At 39.5% G+C, this 16,793-nt stretch overlaps 1 protein-coding gene and 1 pseudogene across 3 annotated transcripts in view; one reads left to right on the top strand and one right to left on the bottom strand.

Annotated features, from left to right (window-relative positions):
* DIAPH1 (diaphanous related formin 1) overlaps positions 1-16,793 on the top strand; it is a 104,304-nt gene that overhangs the window by 26,897 nt on the left and 60,614 nt on the right. The window contains exons 2-15 of one of the 3 annotated variants that reach the window (XM_055389244.2): positions 4,235-4,261; positions 5,090-5,197; positions 5,286-5,441; positions 8,255-8,356; positions 8,869-8,999; positions 9,190-9,276; positions 10,110-10,173; positions 11,594-11,733; positions 13,279-13,387; positions 13,849-13,959; positions 14,131-14,249; positions 14,884-15,000; positions 15,604-15,719; positions 16,182-16,246. In XM_055389244.2, the coding sequence (XP_055245219.2) occupies positions 4,235-4,261; positions 5,090-5,197; positions 5,286-5,441; positions 8,255-8,356; positions 8,869-8,999; positions 9,190-9,276; positions 10,110-10,173; positions 11,594-11,733; positions 13,279-13,387; positions 13,849-13,959; positions 14,131-14,249; positions 14,884-15,000; positions 15,604-15,719; positions 16,182-16,246 (1,452 nt within the window). The remainder of the gene's footprint in view (positions 1-4,234; positions 4,262-5,089; positions 5,198-5,285; positions 5,442-8,254; positions 8,357-8,868; positions 9,000-9,189; positions 9,277-10,109; positions 10,174-11,593; positions 11,734-13,278; positions 13,388-13,848; positions 13,960-14,130; positions 14,250-14,883; positions 15,001-15,603; positions 15,720-16,181; positions 16,247-16,793) is intronic. The other 2 variants (XM_055389245.2, XM_055389246.2) reach the window with 2 other exon arrangements.
* On the bottom strand, positions 3,090-3,939 carry LOC109026781 (ubiquitin-ribosomal protein eS31 fusion protein-like; annotated as a pseudogene).

Raw genomic sequence — 16,793 nt, 5'->3', positions numbered from 1 at the left:
GCTGTCCTTCCCCAAATTGAACACTAAAACATGGGTAATTTTTTTAAAATTTTCTTTCTTTCTTTCTTTCTTTTTTTTTGATACAGAGTCTCGCTCTGTCACCCAGACTGGAGTGCAGTGGTGCTATCTCGGCTCACTGCAACCTCCGCCTCCCGGGTTCAAGTGATTCTCCTGCCTCGGCCTCCTGAGTAGCTAGGATTACAGGCAGGCGCCACCACACCCGTCTAATTTTTGTATTTTTAGTAGTGATGGGGTTTCACCATGTTGGTCAGGCTGGTCTCAAACTCCTGATCTCGTGATCCACCCGACTCGGCCTCCCAAAGTGCTGGGATTACAGGCGTGAGGCACTGTGCCTGGCAGATAATTTTTTTTAAGATAAAATCTGTTTCTGATGATGCCCTAGGAAAGCAAGGGAAACTGGCATCTTCCTTCATATATATATATATATATATATATATATATATATATATATATGTATATATATGTATATATACGTATATATACGTATATATGTATATATGTATATATACGTATATATGTATATATGTATATATACGTATATATGTATATATGTATATATACGTATATATGTATATATGTATATATACGTATATATGTATATATGTATATATACGTATATATATGTATATATACGTATATATACGTATATATACGTATATATATATGTATATATATGTATATATACGTATATATATGTATATATATGTATATATGTATATATACGTATATATATGTATATATATGTATATATGTATATATATCCATCCCCGTCTCCCTTCCTTCCTTTTCCATCTAAAGGCTAGAGTTAGCGGATATTGAATAGGAAAAAGGCACAAGAATTTGGGGAATGCAAAGATTTGGCAGCTTTGGAGTCTGGATGCCTGAGTTCTGTATCCAACTCATCGCCATCATATGACCTCAGTGATTTACTTCACCTGGCTGGGCTTCAGTCTCTTCATTGATATAATGAAGAGGTGTAATAGACTTGGAGAGTTTCTCCAGGGATTGATATTTTAGGGAAGCAAGCCTAGATTATAGTATTTGTTCATAGGAGATATAATGACTTAAGTTACAGGCTCTGCCATCAAGTAACTTAGTCTGGAAATGGGTAGAGGAAACAGACAATCAAAAGACAATTGTAATCCATTTTTAGTGCTGTGAGACAGGCAAGTGCCTATTACTATGGAAACACAAGGAAAGGTACATATCCATTTAGAGGAGGGATCATTCTGTAGGGCCTGTTGGAGTTGTGAAAGCACAATCTAGGCTGAGGAGGCAGCAGCCTAGGGCAAGTCTGGGGCATTGAGGCAGCGTCATCTGTTTGGAGATGAAGATGGAGTCTGAGGTGGAGAGTTTGCTGAGAAGATGAGACTGGGGGGAAAAGCCAGGAGAGTCATATGCCATGCACAGGAATTTTGATTTTAACATAGGGCAGCGGAGAGTTATTGAAGGCTTTTCAATGGAGAAATAACATGGACAGCTTGGCATTTTAGAAAGATTTCCTCTTGGATATAGTATGGAGAATGGATGTGGTATGGGGCAGATGGGACTGAAGGCAGGGAGATCAGTTAGGAGGCTGTTGGAGTAAATCAAACAGGAGACAATAATGGTGTGAACTTAGGTAGTGCTAGTAGACATGGATGGAAGAGAGACGAATCAAGAGTCTGTAGGCAGAAAGAACAGGTTGCTGGTTACCCCCCACCCTTTTTTTTTTTTTTTTAAACTTAAGCTTCAGCTGTGAACAATTCAGCTGCCATTAATTCTTTAGACCCAGGTTCTGTTATCTACATTACATCTATCCTAGAGTTGTTTGCTTGTTGCTTGGTTCTGAGGGAACTCTTTGAGTTTGGGGGACAAGATTTTGGAAGCAATGACTCTGGGAGCAAATAAGTTTACCCTTGGCTACGGTAACCCAGATTGTATGCACTCATCCCTTTTGTGCTTGTTTCACCTTCTATATGCCAAGGGACTTAGGGTGGTGACAAAAGGAACTATGTTGTTGGTTGTCTTGGGTGGTGCTTTCTGCTTCATCATCCTTCTGCTTTGCTTCTATTACATAATCAGAACACATGAAGTAACTAAATTCCATGGACCCTTTCTCATGGCAAGATTCTCATGGTTTGGGTGAGTGATTAGCCCTCAGCCAGTGGAAGCTTGACCTATTCTGGACAATGGAGGTCAAAGTTTGTTTGCTTGTTTGTTTTATTTTATTTCAAAAGCACCAGGTTGGTGAAAAATGGACAAAGTATACATTCACAGTTTACACTGGATTGAACTGAATTGTGTTATATGGGGAACGTGAACATAATAATGTAGATTTTTCTTGTCCATGAAAGAGGAAAAATAGCTTTGTGGCAGAAACGGAACCAGTTTTTCATTAGTTGGGGAAGGTTATTCAAGAAGCATTTACCAACTGGGTACGGTGGTATGCACCTGCAATCCCAGCTACTCAGGAGGCGGAGGCGGGCAGATCACTTAAGCCCAGGGGTTCGAGACCAGCCTGGGCAACACAGGGAGACCCCGTCTCTTTAAAAAAAAAAAAAAAAGATTTACTATACTCGTCTAAGGACATTAATGAAAAAGAAATATTGTTTAAAATTAGGCAGGATGAAGAAAAATTCACACTTTCCCAGACTTGCTCATTCAGACTTTTTTTGGGGGGCAGGAGGGGTAAAGTATAACATGTATACAGAAGAGAATGTAAAACATACAGAATAATTATAAACTGGACAGTCATATGATCCATGTCAAGATACAGAATATCATAAACACCCCAGAAGCTGCTTTGTCCCCTTCCCCAGTCACGACCCCACCCCACCCACCCCAAGTAACCACTGTTTTGACATTTATGGTGATTATTTCCTTTATATAATAATTTTACATACCAAATAATACAGTGTTACGTGTTTTTGAACTGAATGTAAATGAAATAATAATTCAATATTATGTTTATGAATAGCTGTAAGTTCATTCACTTTCTTTGTGAAATTGCTTTCCTTGTACCAATATACCAGTTTATTTGTCCACGCTACTCTTTTAGTTCACATCTTTCATTAACTCATACACAATTATTTGTCTTCTGGTTTGTTGAAGCAATAAATCAGACAACTTTTGTCACAATAATATCTGTCAGAGTGGCCAGCCGGCCATAAACACTGTAACACTACATCCATCTGAAGGGCACTCCCAACGAAGGTGGCTACTTTTGCCATTCTCATTGGCCTTATGGGATTCCAGGACAGCCAGCTTCACCTTCTTTCTCATGCTTATTCTTCTTGGGAGTAGTGTAAAACTTCTTTTTCTTAGCCCCAACACAAAGTCTCAAGATGAAGAGTGGACTCCTTTTTGAATGCTGTAGTCAGACAAAGCACATCCGCCTTCTAGTTGCTTGCCAGCAAAGATCAGTCTTTATTGGTCAGGAGGAATTCGTTTCTTATCCTGGATGCTGGCCTTTATATTTTCTGTTTTATCCAAGGATTCAACCTTAAGAGTGATGGCCTCCCCCATAAGGATTTTTATGAAAATTTGTGTTTTGGTGGTGGTTCCAATATATCCAGATGGCGGATCAGAAAACCCATTCTACTCTTGATGGCCATTTGCATTGTTTTCTGTTTTACATGTCATAGTGTTACTATGAACACTCTTGGTATACACATTCCACTACGTATATGCAAAATTCAGCAGGGTAGATAACATAGAAATTGATGTGTTGCGTTGTAGTATGTGTGCATATTTTAACTTTACTGGACAATGCCTTACTGTTTTCCAAAGTGGCTATAGCATTCTGTAGTACCACCAAGAGTTCCTGTTCGTCTGTGACTAGACGGACATGAAAGTTTTTTCCAGTCTTGGGAGTGTGAATTGATATCTCACTGTGGTTTTAATTTGCATTGCCTCATTTACTATGAAGTTGAGCATATCTTATAAGTGTATCAGTCATCAGATTCGGATTCTGTTCAGTTCTGCATCATCTTCTTTTTTTTTTTTTTTCCTTTTTAAGAGTCATATGTTAGTGACCTTCAAACTCTTCCTGCTCCTTACTTGAGGGAATGTGCTAAGGAATACTTTGACAGAAATCATTAGCTTGCGGAAAGTAGCTTGGATCCTTTCAACTTCTCTCCCTCTTTTCCCCAACCCGTCTGGTGTTTGGGAGGTTTCCTTGTACTTCACTGATTTCTCTTCTTTCTTCTCCCTCCTTTTTCCTGTTTCCTAGACTCTGAAGCGGCTCATGGCAGATGAGGTAAGGACATTTTGTTTAGCATGTGCATGTTCTAGCTCATTGCCTACACTATCATATTTACCAGTTTTCATAACTTTGACTTTCTGTAACTTATAGTGGTGATATGGCTTCTACTCAGTATCTCAAGGCTTTTTTCCTAACTCTTTGCTGTGTTTGGCCCATTGCATGCATTTCCGTGGACCTTCATTATCTTCCGAAGTTAGGCATGCTCTTTAAACTCAAAGCTGACTTGCAGTCTGAATGCCACTCATATCACTTGAAGGCCTATAATACTTACAGATAATTACTGTTATTTTCAAACAAGGAGAGCTGATAAGCTGTTGCTTATTGGTGACTCTTGTTGATTTGAGCATCAGTATTTGAGATTTGAGGAATGGCTTGTTAGCATTTGTTTGGCAGAGAGATGGCATATATACCCCTGAGGTACATTGTATTCTTTGCTGACGAGATGTCATGCAAAGGGGATTTTGAAGAATATATATTGAACTTTTGCTGCCTACATTACACAAGTGCTTTGGAGTGTACAAATTAAAGAGAAAGGAATGAATCCTGACTTTAAGGACAAATTTATCCTATTTGGCTTGTATCTATTAAAATCTGTAGTAATACCTCTTGAAGGGAGACATCCTCTGGGGTCCTAGCAACATTTATTGTTGGGTAGCTAGAAGGAAACAAAGGGCATTTTATGATAGAACTCTGTCATGAGAGGCTTTCAGTTCTGTACTACTACAAGGCTTAGAAATGGCAGGGGAGATCAAGAACAATGTTTCTTCTATTTTAAAGAGGTTTGAAATCTTAATACTTTGGTCCTCTTATCTTTGAACATAGATGGGAGTACAGAGTCAGTATGCTAAGTTAGATAGGAGGAAGACTGATTTCTTCTTTTCATGTCAGAAGAGTCTTGAACTGCTCGTGAACCAGAGGAACCATGCCTGTGTAAGAGGTTAAAGGGGTAAAGAATTTGATGTGTGGTTTGTTATGTAAGTGAAAATGGATCACTGTAATGCTTTTTTCTGTTTCTCAGCTGGAGAGATTTACCAGCATGAGAATTAAGAAGGAGAAGGAAAAGCCCAATTCTGCTCATAGAAATTCTTCTGCATCATATGGGGATGATCCCACAGCACAGTCATTGCAAGATGTTTCAGATGAACAAGTGCTGGTTCTCTTTGAACAGATGCTGGTAAGTTTCCCATTCCCAAAATGTTGCTTCTTCCTGTGCATTTATGGACATGGTGGGCTCTTTTTGGTGCATAGTTCCCAACTAGCCCTTTGTTACAAAGAATTCCAGGCTTAACATGGAACTTTTTAATATTAACCCTTTAATCCCATAATTAGGGACTAAATATACAAATACCAGTTCATAAAATTGGAATCTGTGCTTGGAAACATCCGATCACTGTCTTGTTCATGGTCTTCTGCCCAGCAACATTTTAGCCACAAAGACGTAGTGGACCATCTAACCGTGTGTACCAGAGTTGGTAATATGGAGACCACCTTTGGGTTAAGCCAGAGCAGATAAAGTGTGGAAGTATTCACAACAAACTGTATAAAGGAGAAACTGAGGATGGAATATCATTTGCTCAAGGTCCTGTATAGTGGTGAATCTGGAAAGAAAATACATAGAATTGCTAGAAGACCTTTAAAGATTGTGTCTGAAGTCAGCTAAGTAACAAAGTATATGTGCGTGTGACTTACTTTGTTGTCCTCAGTGAGGAACACCGAATAAGGAGGATATTCAGTGAGTGTCCATTAGTGGTAAGTCTTGGAAAGTTTTGATGGGTACAAGATTTCCTAAGACCTGTATATTGCATAGATATGTGATCTCAGATTCAAATAGAGCCTAGTGGCAGGCCTAGCTTAACTAAAAGCTTAGGTTTAAAATCCTTAGCACAGGGCCTGGTACATAGTAAGCACTCAACTGGTACTACTGTTGTTATTTTTCACTGAATCTTTCAGTTTGTCTCTTAATATTCCAAGTGCATTAAGAGTCTTAAGAGTATGGTCTGTCAAGATAATCTCTTGGCCTTGGATTGCAAGTTTAAATGTCTCTTGGGCCAGGCAGGTAGTATAAATAAGGTAAGCAGGCTAGATAGAAGATGGCAAAAGAAGTGGGGAATGTGGCAAATTGAAGAGAGGCTTTTGGCATTTTTGTTAGAAAAGCCAGCCACAACTCAGTTCTAGTAGGTGGTTGCATTCCAGTTGGGAATACTTGCCTAGTAGTGCCAGATATTTCTATTTTTCAAAAGAAGTCAGCAATCCGTAATTTTAAAAAAATAATAAATCTTGAATAACATAAAATATGCTAGTCACTATTTGAATTTCCCCAATTAGGTCATTTTTTAAAAACCAGTTTGTTCAAATCACAATTCCAAATATAGTCCACTGTACTGGTATTCTCAATTTTCATTTAAACTATAGGTTTCCCTTCCTCTTTTTTTTGAGACGGAGTATTGCTCTGTCGCAAGCAGAGCAAGACTTGCAACCTCCGTCTTCTGGGTTGGAGCAGTTCTCCTGCCTCAACCTCCTGAGTAGCTGAGATTACAGGTGGACACCACCATGCCCGGCTAATTTTTGTAGCTTGAGTAGAGATAGGGTTTCATCATGTTGGCCAGGCTAGTCTCAAACCCCTGACCTCGTGATCCACCCACCTCAGCCTCCCAAAGTGCTGGGATTACAGGCATGAGCCACTGCACCTCTTTTTCTTTTATCCTTACTATTGATACTAAAAAAAAAATTGTTGAAAAAACCGTTTGTTTGACCTGTAGAGTTTCCCAGAACATGAAATTCGATGGATGAATCCTTTGGTGCTGTTTTACTAGAGATCTGTATCTTTATGTAAGGTCCCCCAGATTTAAAATGTTGAGCTAGCCAAGTGAAACATTTTATCTTTGGGTTTGACTTAGCTTGAGGGCCACCATTTTGTAACTTCTGTGTTCAGTTTATCTGCAAGAGGAAAAATGCATCTGGCTGTCAGTGGTGGCTCACACCTGTAATCCCAGCACTTTGGGAGGCCGAGGTGGGTGGATCACGAGGTCAGCAGTTCAAGACCAGCCTGGCCAACATGGTGAAACCCCGTCTCTACTAAAAATACAAAAATTAGCTGAGTGTGATGGCGGGCGCCTGTAATCCCAGCTACTGCCAGGAGGCTGAGGCAGGAGAATCACTTGAATCTGGGAGGTGGAGGTTGCAGTGAGCCAAGATTGTGCCATTGCACTCCAGCCTGGGTGACAGAGTGAGACTCCGTCTCAAAAAAAAAAACCCACCAGGAATTAAGTCACAGAAACTTCAGATTAATTTTGCTGCTTGCAGAAGAAACAGAATACATCCCCCCATCCATATTTTTCTCAATTCAAATAACATTCTGGAATTATTAGGGCTAAATTTGTGCCCACCAAGGTACTAGGCTTGGACACATGGTAGTTACATATGTAGAAAGATCAAGCAGAGCCTTTCCCCAAACATACATCAGATTATGTCTGTCACGGGGCCTCTGCTTTATCATAGAGTTTCCAGTTCTTTCTTTGTGGGAAAGGAGTTTGTACAGGGACTGAGTTAACCAGGGGTAATGGGTTTGTAGGCCCTAGAGTTGGTGCAGAGTTTGTTGCTGTTGATTTTGCTTGTGTTTAGATTATGCCATTCATCCAGTGCTTCAGTCTGAAGAGATTTTTAAGGTCCATCCTTGATGCAGAAAGCATTGTGTGTGGTTTTCTTTCAATAATACAAAATAAATCTTTCATTTATATTGAGTCCATTTTTCTTAGAGAAAAAAAGTGTGTATATGTCTATAGAGATTTATACTAAAATGTTAACTATACTTATGTTTGAGGAATTTTCATCAGCTGTAATAGCTTAAATTTCTAGGGATCAAAAAGATTTATTTACTTAAGCATTTTACATGCTCAACTCTTCACTAAGCATACTAATATTAAACACTAAAAATTTGTAAAGAATTTGAGGCAATTTTGTTTTTTCTCTTTTTTCTCCCTCTCCTAGCTGGATATGAACCTGAATGAGGAGAAACAGCAACCTTTGAGGGAGAAGGACATCATCATCAAGAGGGAGATGGTGTCCCAATACTTGTACACCTCCAAGGCTGTGAGTCCTGGGACAGGTACCCATGACATGGGAGACTGTGCCCTTGTCTTGGACCTGTTTTTTTTTTTTTTGCCAATTTTACGTAACATTTTATGTCTGCATCAATTCTGTTTCATTCCATTATATAAGCCTGTTCACTTTTTACTGTCTTATTTAGTTATAATTCTTACATACATTTTGCCTGGTTAGATTTTCATGAAGTATGTAAATATAGGGAATGGGATAGGCAGTTCTAAGTCTCATTTATGTTGGTGGTATGTGAGATGGGTATCTGCCCTGATAAACATGGCCTGACATGGTGGCTTACTCCTGTAATCTGAGCACTTTGGGAGGCTGAGGCAGAAGGATCACTTGAGCCCAGGAGTTTGAAATCAGCCTGGGCAACGTAGTAAGACCTTGTCTCTGCTAAAAATAAAAAATAAAAATAAAGTATAAACTCTATTGACTAATACTAGTCCTTAATTTATGACTGGGTCCACCATTACTAATCTCTGTCTATGCCTTCTGTCTAGGGCATGAGCCAGAAGGAGAGCTCTAAGTCTGCCATGATGTATATTCAGGAGTTGAGGTCAGGCTTGCGGGATATGCCTCTGCTCAGCTGCCTGGAGTCCCTTCGTGTGTCTCTCAACAACAACCCTGTCAGGTGAGGATTCTGAGGAGGTAACAGGAGTAGGAGCCAAATGTTGGACTTCACTGGTGGTGATTGAAGATCAAAGGAGCCAGGGAAGCATGAGAATAGTCTGAATTGGGAGTAGAAAGTTGTCAGGATAAACTGTTTGGCAAATAAGTATTTATTGGTTTGATATTGCATTGCCTCTCTCTGTTCCTTACAGTTGGGTGCAAACATTTGGTGCTGAAGGCTTGGCCTCCTTATTGGACATTCTTAAACGACTTCATGATGAGAAAGAAGAGACTGCTGGGTGAGGACTTCCAAGTCTTTGCAACTTCAAGTTGGAGAGTCACAGGGGACTTGGCTATTTGCTCTGAAGGAGAAAGTAGCAGTTAAATGTAAAGTTGTGGGCTAGGGAAATGTACTGTTAGCCAAGAAGGGGTTTATCATAGTGGTGGCTAGAGGATGAATGATGAGTATAGATATAGGAAAGGGAGGAGGAACTTAAATTTCATGTTGGATAAGTTCAATACATACCACAGAATATTATTAGTCTCCCAGCACTGGTTCTTTTTCAATCTGGAAATAAAATCTGATTTAGTGCTGCTGTGTAATCTGGTCTGGGTAATATCCATTTGGAAGTCTTATAATATACTTGGGACTAGTATTGTGACAGTCTTCAAGGTTGGAATAATTTTAGGTATACCTTGGACTCTCTTAGGCTACCTTGAAGCCAGCCTGAAGCAGAGTACTTCCTGGAATCTTTCTGAAACAAAATAATAACATGGCCAAGACCTACATATATCTTCTCAGACTTGAAACCTCTAGTAGCAAGGCAAGCAGCAATAGATGGGATGTTATCCTGATAGAATTTAGCATTTAGGAGCCTAGGGAGAGTTAAAAAGAAGGTTTTAATATAATACTAAATTCTTGGATTACAAGAGGATCAGCCAGATTTGTTGATGGTGAAGATCCCTCTTCAGTTATCTATTTTCTTCAGTGTTTCTGGGCAAGGTGCTATTTCCTAAAATTTACTCATCTGCTAGATGGGGCTGTTGTTCCTAAGAACTTTGTTTGCAAGATTGAAAATGGGAAAGGGGTAGAGAATAAAGGGACCTCACTGATTATGTCTTCTATATACAGGAGTTACGATAGCCGGAACAAGCATGAGATCATTCGCTGCTTGAAAGCTTTTATGAACAACAAGGTGAGATTTTTCCCATTCTCATTCCAAACCCCATCTGGACGCCTGTTCTTTCTCTTCTATTGGCAAACCAAAAGAGGAACTAGGAATACGAGGTTCAGGACTTCTAGCTTTCTCTTTTAGTATCACAACTGTTTTTCATTGCCACATATACATGCTTCTGTGGATATTTTTTTCTCAGTTCTAACTTCTGTTTCAGAGGACAGGTTCAATGTTGTTTCTCTCTCTTTTTTTTTTTTTTTTTTTTTGAGATGGAGTCTCGCTCTGTTGCCCAGGCTGGAGTGCTGTGGCTTGATCTCGGCTCACTGCAAGCTCCACATCCTGGGTTCATGCCATTCTCCTGCCTCAGCCTCCCGAGTAGCTGGGACTACAGGCACCTGCCACCATGCCCGGGTATTTTTTTTAATTTTTATTTTTAGTAGAGACGGGGTTTTACCGTGTAGCCAGGATGGTCTCAATCTCCTGACTTTGTGATCCACCCGCCTTGGCCTCCCAAAGTGCTGGGATTACAGGCATGAGCCACAGCGCCCGGCCTGTTTCTTTACTTTCTTTTGCGAATTCTTGAATTTCCTGACCTGTAGTTATTGTTTCTGCAATATTTGCTTTATTTCCTGTTTCTTTTTTCTTCTAGACTGTTGCTCCATTTTTATCTTCTTTTTGTCTGTTTAGTAATTCAACCTAGTGAGCCCACAGTCCTGTGCCTCTGAGGACAAATCTCTCTTCCTCATTGTTTAATTTTGTTATAATTAACTTATTCCATTGGATTGCGGGGAGAGAATTAACAAGAAACATATAAATCAAAGACTTTTATTCTTGGAAGACATCTAATTCTGTTGTGCCTCCTAGAAAATTATTTTGGTATGTTCATCTCTAATTATATTGGGAAAAGTATTCTACCCCTGTATTAATTTGCTAGTGTACCACAAAATTAGATGTCTTAACAGAAATTTATTATCTCACAATTCTAGAGGCTAGAATTTCAAAATCCAAGATACCAGCAGGGTTGGTTCTTTCTGAAGCTGTATATGGTAATATGTTCCATATCCCTCCTAGTTTCTGGTAGCTTGCTGGCAATCCTTGGCACTCCTTATCTTGTAGATGCATCATCCTGATCTCTGCCTATGTGATCACATGGTGTTCTCCCTCTGTATGTATCCATATCCAAATTTCCTTTTTTTATAAGGACACTGGTCATATTGGATTAAGGACCCTTTCTACCCCAGCAGGACTTCATTGTAGCTTGACTAATTATATTTGCAATGAGTATATTTCCAGATGAGGTTACATTTTGAGGTACTGGGGGTTGGGACTTCAACACTGGAATTTAAGAGGACACCATTCAACCCATAACAACCCATAAACTTGTCCCCCAGTTAGATGCTTTCGTCTTTCAGCGTCCTTTCTTTGTTCTTGGTCCTACCAGTTTGGAATCAAGACCATGTTGGAGACAGAAGAAGGAATCCTACTGCTGGTCAGAGCCATGGATCCTGCTGTTCCCAACATGATGATTGATGCAGCTAAGCTGCTTTCTGCTCTTTGTATTCTACCGCAGCCAGAGGACATGTATGTGACTGGAATAATTTTTCTTCTCCATTTTCAGTTTTATCATTTTCTGTTAGTTCAGAGGACAATTGAGTTGGTTGGGTGTCCTCTCGGTCATAAATACTAGGTAAGATTGTGTTTCTTCCCAGAAGTGAACACTAAGCATCTTAACATTTAAGAACAATTCCTAAGTGATGGGTGCTATCCTGAATGTTCCACTGGTCTCAGAGGTATAGCAAAATGTCTCCTATATCTCCATTAATATCTGTATTGTCTAGGATGAGGGTTTCTTTTTACTATTCTTTTTTTTTTTTTAATTCAGAAGTGGCACAATGTTATTTTTAAAATTCAAACAATATAGAAGTATATAAAGTAAAATTTAACTGCCTCATCCCTTTGCCAAATCCTATTCTGCAAAGAGAATGACTGTTAATGGCATGGTATAGTCTCATAGAACGTTTCCTAAGCATAGACAAACATATTGCGTTCCCTTGATTCTAGACATCTGCCACCGCAAAAGATAGTATCTTAAGAGCTGAGGAATGACACTTATGCCTATAAAACCAACTGCATATATAGGATAGATTTTTATTATTGAAGAGGGATTTGGTTTAACCAAAGCTAAATCATTCTTTTCAACCTGTTTCTTTTTAATAGTAGATCTTGGACATTTCTTCTATGTCGGTACTTACAGATCTACCTTATTATCTTTAGTAGCTATTTAGTATTCCATATACATGTATGTATGGCTTATAATTTATTTAACAATTCCCCTGTTGCTGGACTTACAGATTTTTTTTTTCCTTTTTTTTTTTGAGACGGAGGCTCGCTCTGTTCCCCAGGCTGGAGTGCAGTGGCGCGATCTCGGCCCACTGCAAACTCCTCCTCCCGGGTTCAAGCGATTCTCCTGCCTCAGCCTCCCGAGTAGCTGGGACTACAGGAGTCCGCCACCACGCCTGGCTAATTTTTGTATTTTTAGTAGAGACGGGGTTTCTCCATATTGGCCAGGCTGGTCTCGAACTCCTGACCTTGTGATCCGCCCGCCTCGGCCTCCCAAAGTGCTAGGATTACAAGCGTGAGCCACTGCGCCCAGCCAACTTACAGATATTTTTTAAAGCAGATTTCACTATCTGTTCTAGGTGATCATTTTTACAAATGATACTGCAGTGAACATCCTTGTGCATATCTTCTTTCACATTTATGCCCATATGTTGGATACATTTCTAGAAGTAGACTATATGTTACATGCATGAGAAATTGATTAGTACTGTTAAATGCCCCTCCAAAAGTTGTATCAATTTATACTTCATGGAATAGGGGACTTGATTTGGTATTTATGGACAGGAGCCTAGGGATGGATTGTAGGGAATGCATTTCCCTGAAGAGATGGTCCTTAGCTTTCAGCAGTTTCTGGAAACTGAGTGGTGAGAATAATAATGTGAGAAATCTGGAACACTGATAATGTCCTGTTTCCTAATTGGTCTGTGCCCCTGTGTAATTTACTCATTATACGTGTGCGTGTCACAGTACCTGGAAAGTTCTCTCCGTTTCCTTTCTCTTGGGCAGGAATGAAAGGGTTTTGGAGGCAATGACAGAAAGAGCTGAGATGGATGAAGTGGAACGTTTCCAGCCGCTGCTGGATGGATTAAAAAGTGGAACCACTATTGCACTGAAGGCATGTATATCCCCTGAAACTGGGCCCAAGAATAGAATTCAAGATGGACAGACTTAAATTCATTTGACCTTTTAATAAAATACATGGAGTGCCTCCCAACTATATATTTTACATTTCAGAATCTGTTATGAAGGGAAAATGATTAACCTTCTTTCTAAGAAGGTAAAGAATGAACTGTTTTCCTCATTATGAGATGGAAAAAGGCATGATATCTATTTACAATCTAGGAAAACCAAGACCTACATAACATATACTCTCAAATCCTTGAAACCATTTAGAGTTTAGGCTCTCCGGATCTGTACTCAAACCAGGTCTCATTGCTATAGTAGAAAAGTCATCTTTAGAGTTTTTGTATTGTATCTTTCAGGTTGTATTGGGGACCTAAGAATGCATGTAAAGAAAATGGATTCTTGATCTCCAGGAGTTAGCATTGACATAGCTGCTGAATTTTCTTATTTTAGGTTGGATGCCTACAGCTGATCAATGCTCTCATCACACCAGCGGAGGAACTTGACTTCCGAGTTCACATCAGAAGTGAACTGATGCGTTTGGGGCTACATCAGGTGTTGCAGGTAAGATATTACACTTCATTAGAAAGGCTAGACTGGTTCCTTCTTGCTCTACAGCCCCAATAATCCCTGGGATAATTCTGGTTTTCAATTAAAAACCAGGTTGAAAAGCTTAGGTTTCTAACCACAGAGGATACTTTTGGGTTCCCTGACTTCTACTTTTGTTGTTGACAGGACCTTCGAGAGATTGAAAATGAAGATATGAGAGTGCAACTAAATGTGTTTGATGAACAAGGGGAAGAGGATTCCTATGACCTGAAGGGACGGCTGGATGACATTCGCATGGAGATGGAATATCCTTTTGCTGACTAGGTTCAAGGCAGATGAGACATTCATTGTATTTAGTTCCCTGATCCCTGTGTGGAATGGTTTGGGAGATGATGACTCAGAACAGAGCATCAGGCTTATGTGTCTTCTCATTAAATAAGGCAGGTGTATTTTTATTGCGCTGGCTTTACTTACCTTATCATAGACCAGGGAAGTCAGTAAAGGTGATCTGAGGGTTGTTGAGCATGGAAGCCATCAAAATCAGTGTAAACTTCCTAGAATGTGATAGCTTAGCTTACTAAGATGTAGAACTGGCTTTTAGAGATGTTTGGACTGACAGAGGGAGTAATTTAGTTACCTGTTAATATTTTCAGTAAGTGACTTTGAGGCAGTTACCTCTTAGTTTCTGTCTACTGCCTGATCTTCAAGCCAAAGTACTTACTAGGAATCCTCTGTGTGTATAGTACCACCCAACTCACTGGTCCCTTAAAGGACGTTTTAGAAAGCTTCAAGTTTCTGGTGATGTTTACAGGAAGAACAGTCAGTAGAATGGAAGTGGTGTCTTGCTACTTTTCCCTAGCTTTTTCAAGAGTTAAATAAGCCACCTGTCAAACATAATTTCTGCATATTTGCTTTCCTTAGCCTATTTCCCTTTTCCACTGACTTTAATGAAGTCTTTCAGATTCTCTTAAACACAGTGAGGGATTCAAACGCAGAGCCACACTTCCTTTCCATCCTGCAGCACTTACTCTTGGTCCGAAATGACTATGAGGCCAGGTAAGATGCTGTGCTTATGAGAAGTTTTGAATTTGAGCCTAAGTGGAGAGAGTGAATTCCTTAAATTCAAAGATTGTTCTGTAAAGGGAAAATGTAAAGACAAAGACCCAAGATTAGGGTTCATTAGTCACAGATATAAAGGAAGTTGTCTTATTTCTTTAATCCAACTCAAAGGCATCCCTATGGAAGAGGTCAGAGTGTATAAGGTGAAATGCCGTTCTGTTTTTGGAGGCGAGTAGGTAAATAGGATGAAGATGTTAGCAAACAGAAGTGGCAATTTAAAATTCTTTCTAGTTTCCTGGAAGTATAGATTTAGCAATAGCACTATCCATCACAGGAAGGATCAAACGCAAATTTTTAGATGGGAAAGTATTGGCACTAGGAGCAGATGGCAAGAAGTTTTGATTATTTGAAGTAGATGGGGTAGGGTAGCTGATGTGGAAAAAGGAGTTTTCTTAGCATGGCAGCGATTACTTGTGTTAACTTTACAAAAGTTTTTCCAGGTCTCTCAGTTGTCAGAGCAATTAAGTTTACTTGGTCCTGAATACTTCTGAAAATTATATTTTGATTTTCCTTTGATGACCCTGTTTTATTCTCTTGTAGACCTCAGTACTATAAGTTGATCGAAGAATGTATTTCCCAGATAGTTCTGCACAAGAACGGGGCTGATCCTGACTTCAAGTGCCGGCACCTCCAGATTGAGATTGAGGGATTAATTGGTAAGCATACTCTTCTATCCGGCTCCTCCAAGTATTGCTTCTTCCTTTCATTTTGCATCTTGTTTCAGTGAAAATGTCAGAGAAGATAACCTTTCCAGTCCCCAGATAGTTCTATTTTTGTCCTTTCTTAGGTCATAACCAGCATCTTTGCTAGGAATCTATAGGTCTTTAGTTTATTTTTAGATAAAACACACACCAGCACCTTTTGCAGGAACTCCTGGTGGTCTCAGAGAGTCAAAAATATCACTCATAGGCATTCTTCTTGCCACCCAGCATGGTGGCCTTACCGCACACTCAGATTACATGTTGAACTTAACTGAAAGTTCCATTTCTTTGTCTAGTGCAGAACATTAAGAAAGATAATAAAAATGATCAAAAAGACTGTTCTTTGGAAGGGTGTAGTGTGAAAGAAATAGAACAAGAGAATTAGGAGCTTTACTTACTGACTCTTCTTCTTTTCAGATCAAATGATTGATAAGACAAAGGTGGAGAAATCTGAAGCCAAAGCTGCAGAGCTGGAAAAGAAGGTGCATATGAGAGACCAAAAACATGTGTTTGAGTATATCTTTCTTTGAGAATTATTATTTTCCTGATCTATGAGACAGTTTTCTTCTGTGGTATTTTGGAAGCGTTTAGCACCCAATAGTGTAGTTCCCAGGGGAAACCTTTCCAGTATAGGGTAGTCATTGGAGAAAGTGATATGGATGTCTTCATAGGGAGCTCTAGTGGCGGGCTTTCAGTTCTTGGGCTACTGGGCAGGAAAAGAAAGACAGATGATACTCATGTAATAGTAATGGCACTCTCAGGTTTGCTTGGCATTTTAGGCCTCTTACCCCTAGAACAATAGGAACTGGGGTCCTTAGAGCAATAGAACTAGAGGATGTCTGAGTTCTCTTTTTCTCTTCAGTTTTTAAGAACGCTTATTGTGGTTAATAGGTTTTTGATCCTAGAGAATATTGGGATTGTACTACCATGGTTGTCCTCGTTAAATACCTTTAAAATCTTATTTTTTTTAACTATAAAAATAGGGAATCTGTGGAAATGAACTGATTCCCCTCTCCTTTAACCTTGTTT

Source organism: Gorilla gorilla, chromosome 4, assembly GCF_029281585.2.
Source record: "Gorilla gorilla gorilla isolate KB3781 chromosome 4, NHGRI_mGorGor1-v2.1_pri, whole genome shotgun sequence".
In the NCBI taxonomy this organism is placed as follows: domain Eukaryota; kingdom Metazoa; phylum Chordata; class Mammalia; order Primates; family Hominidae; genus Gorilla; species Gorilla gorilla.
Note: the sequence above shows the minus strand (reverse complement) of the source record. Positions and strands in the feature narration are given on the sequence as shown.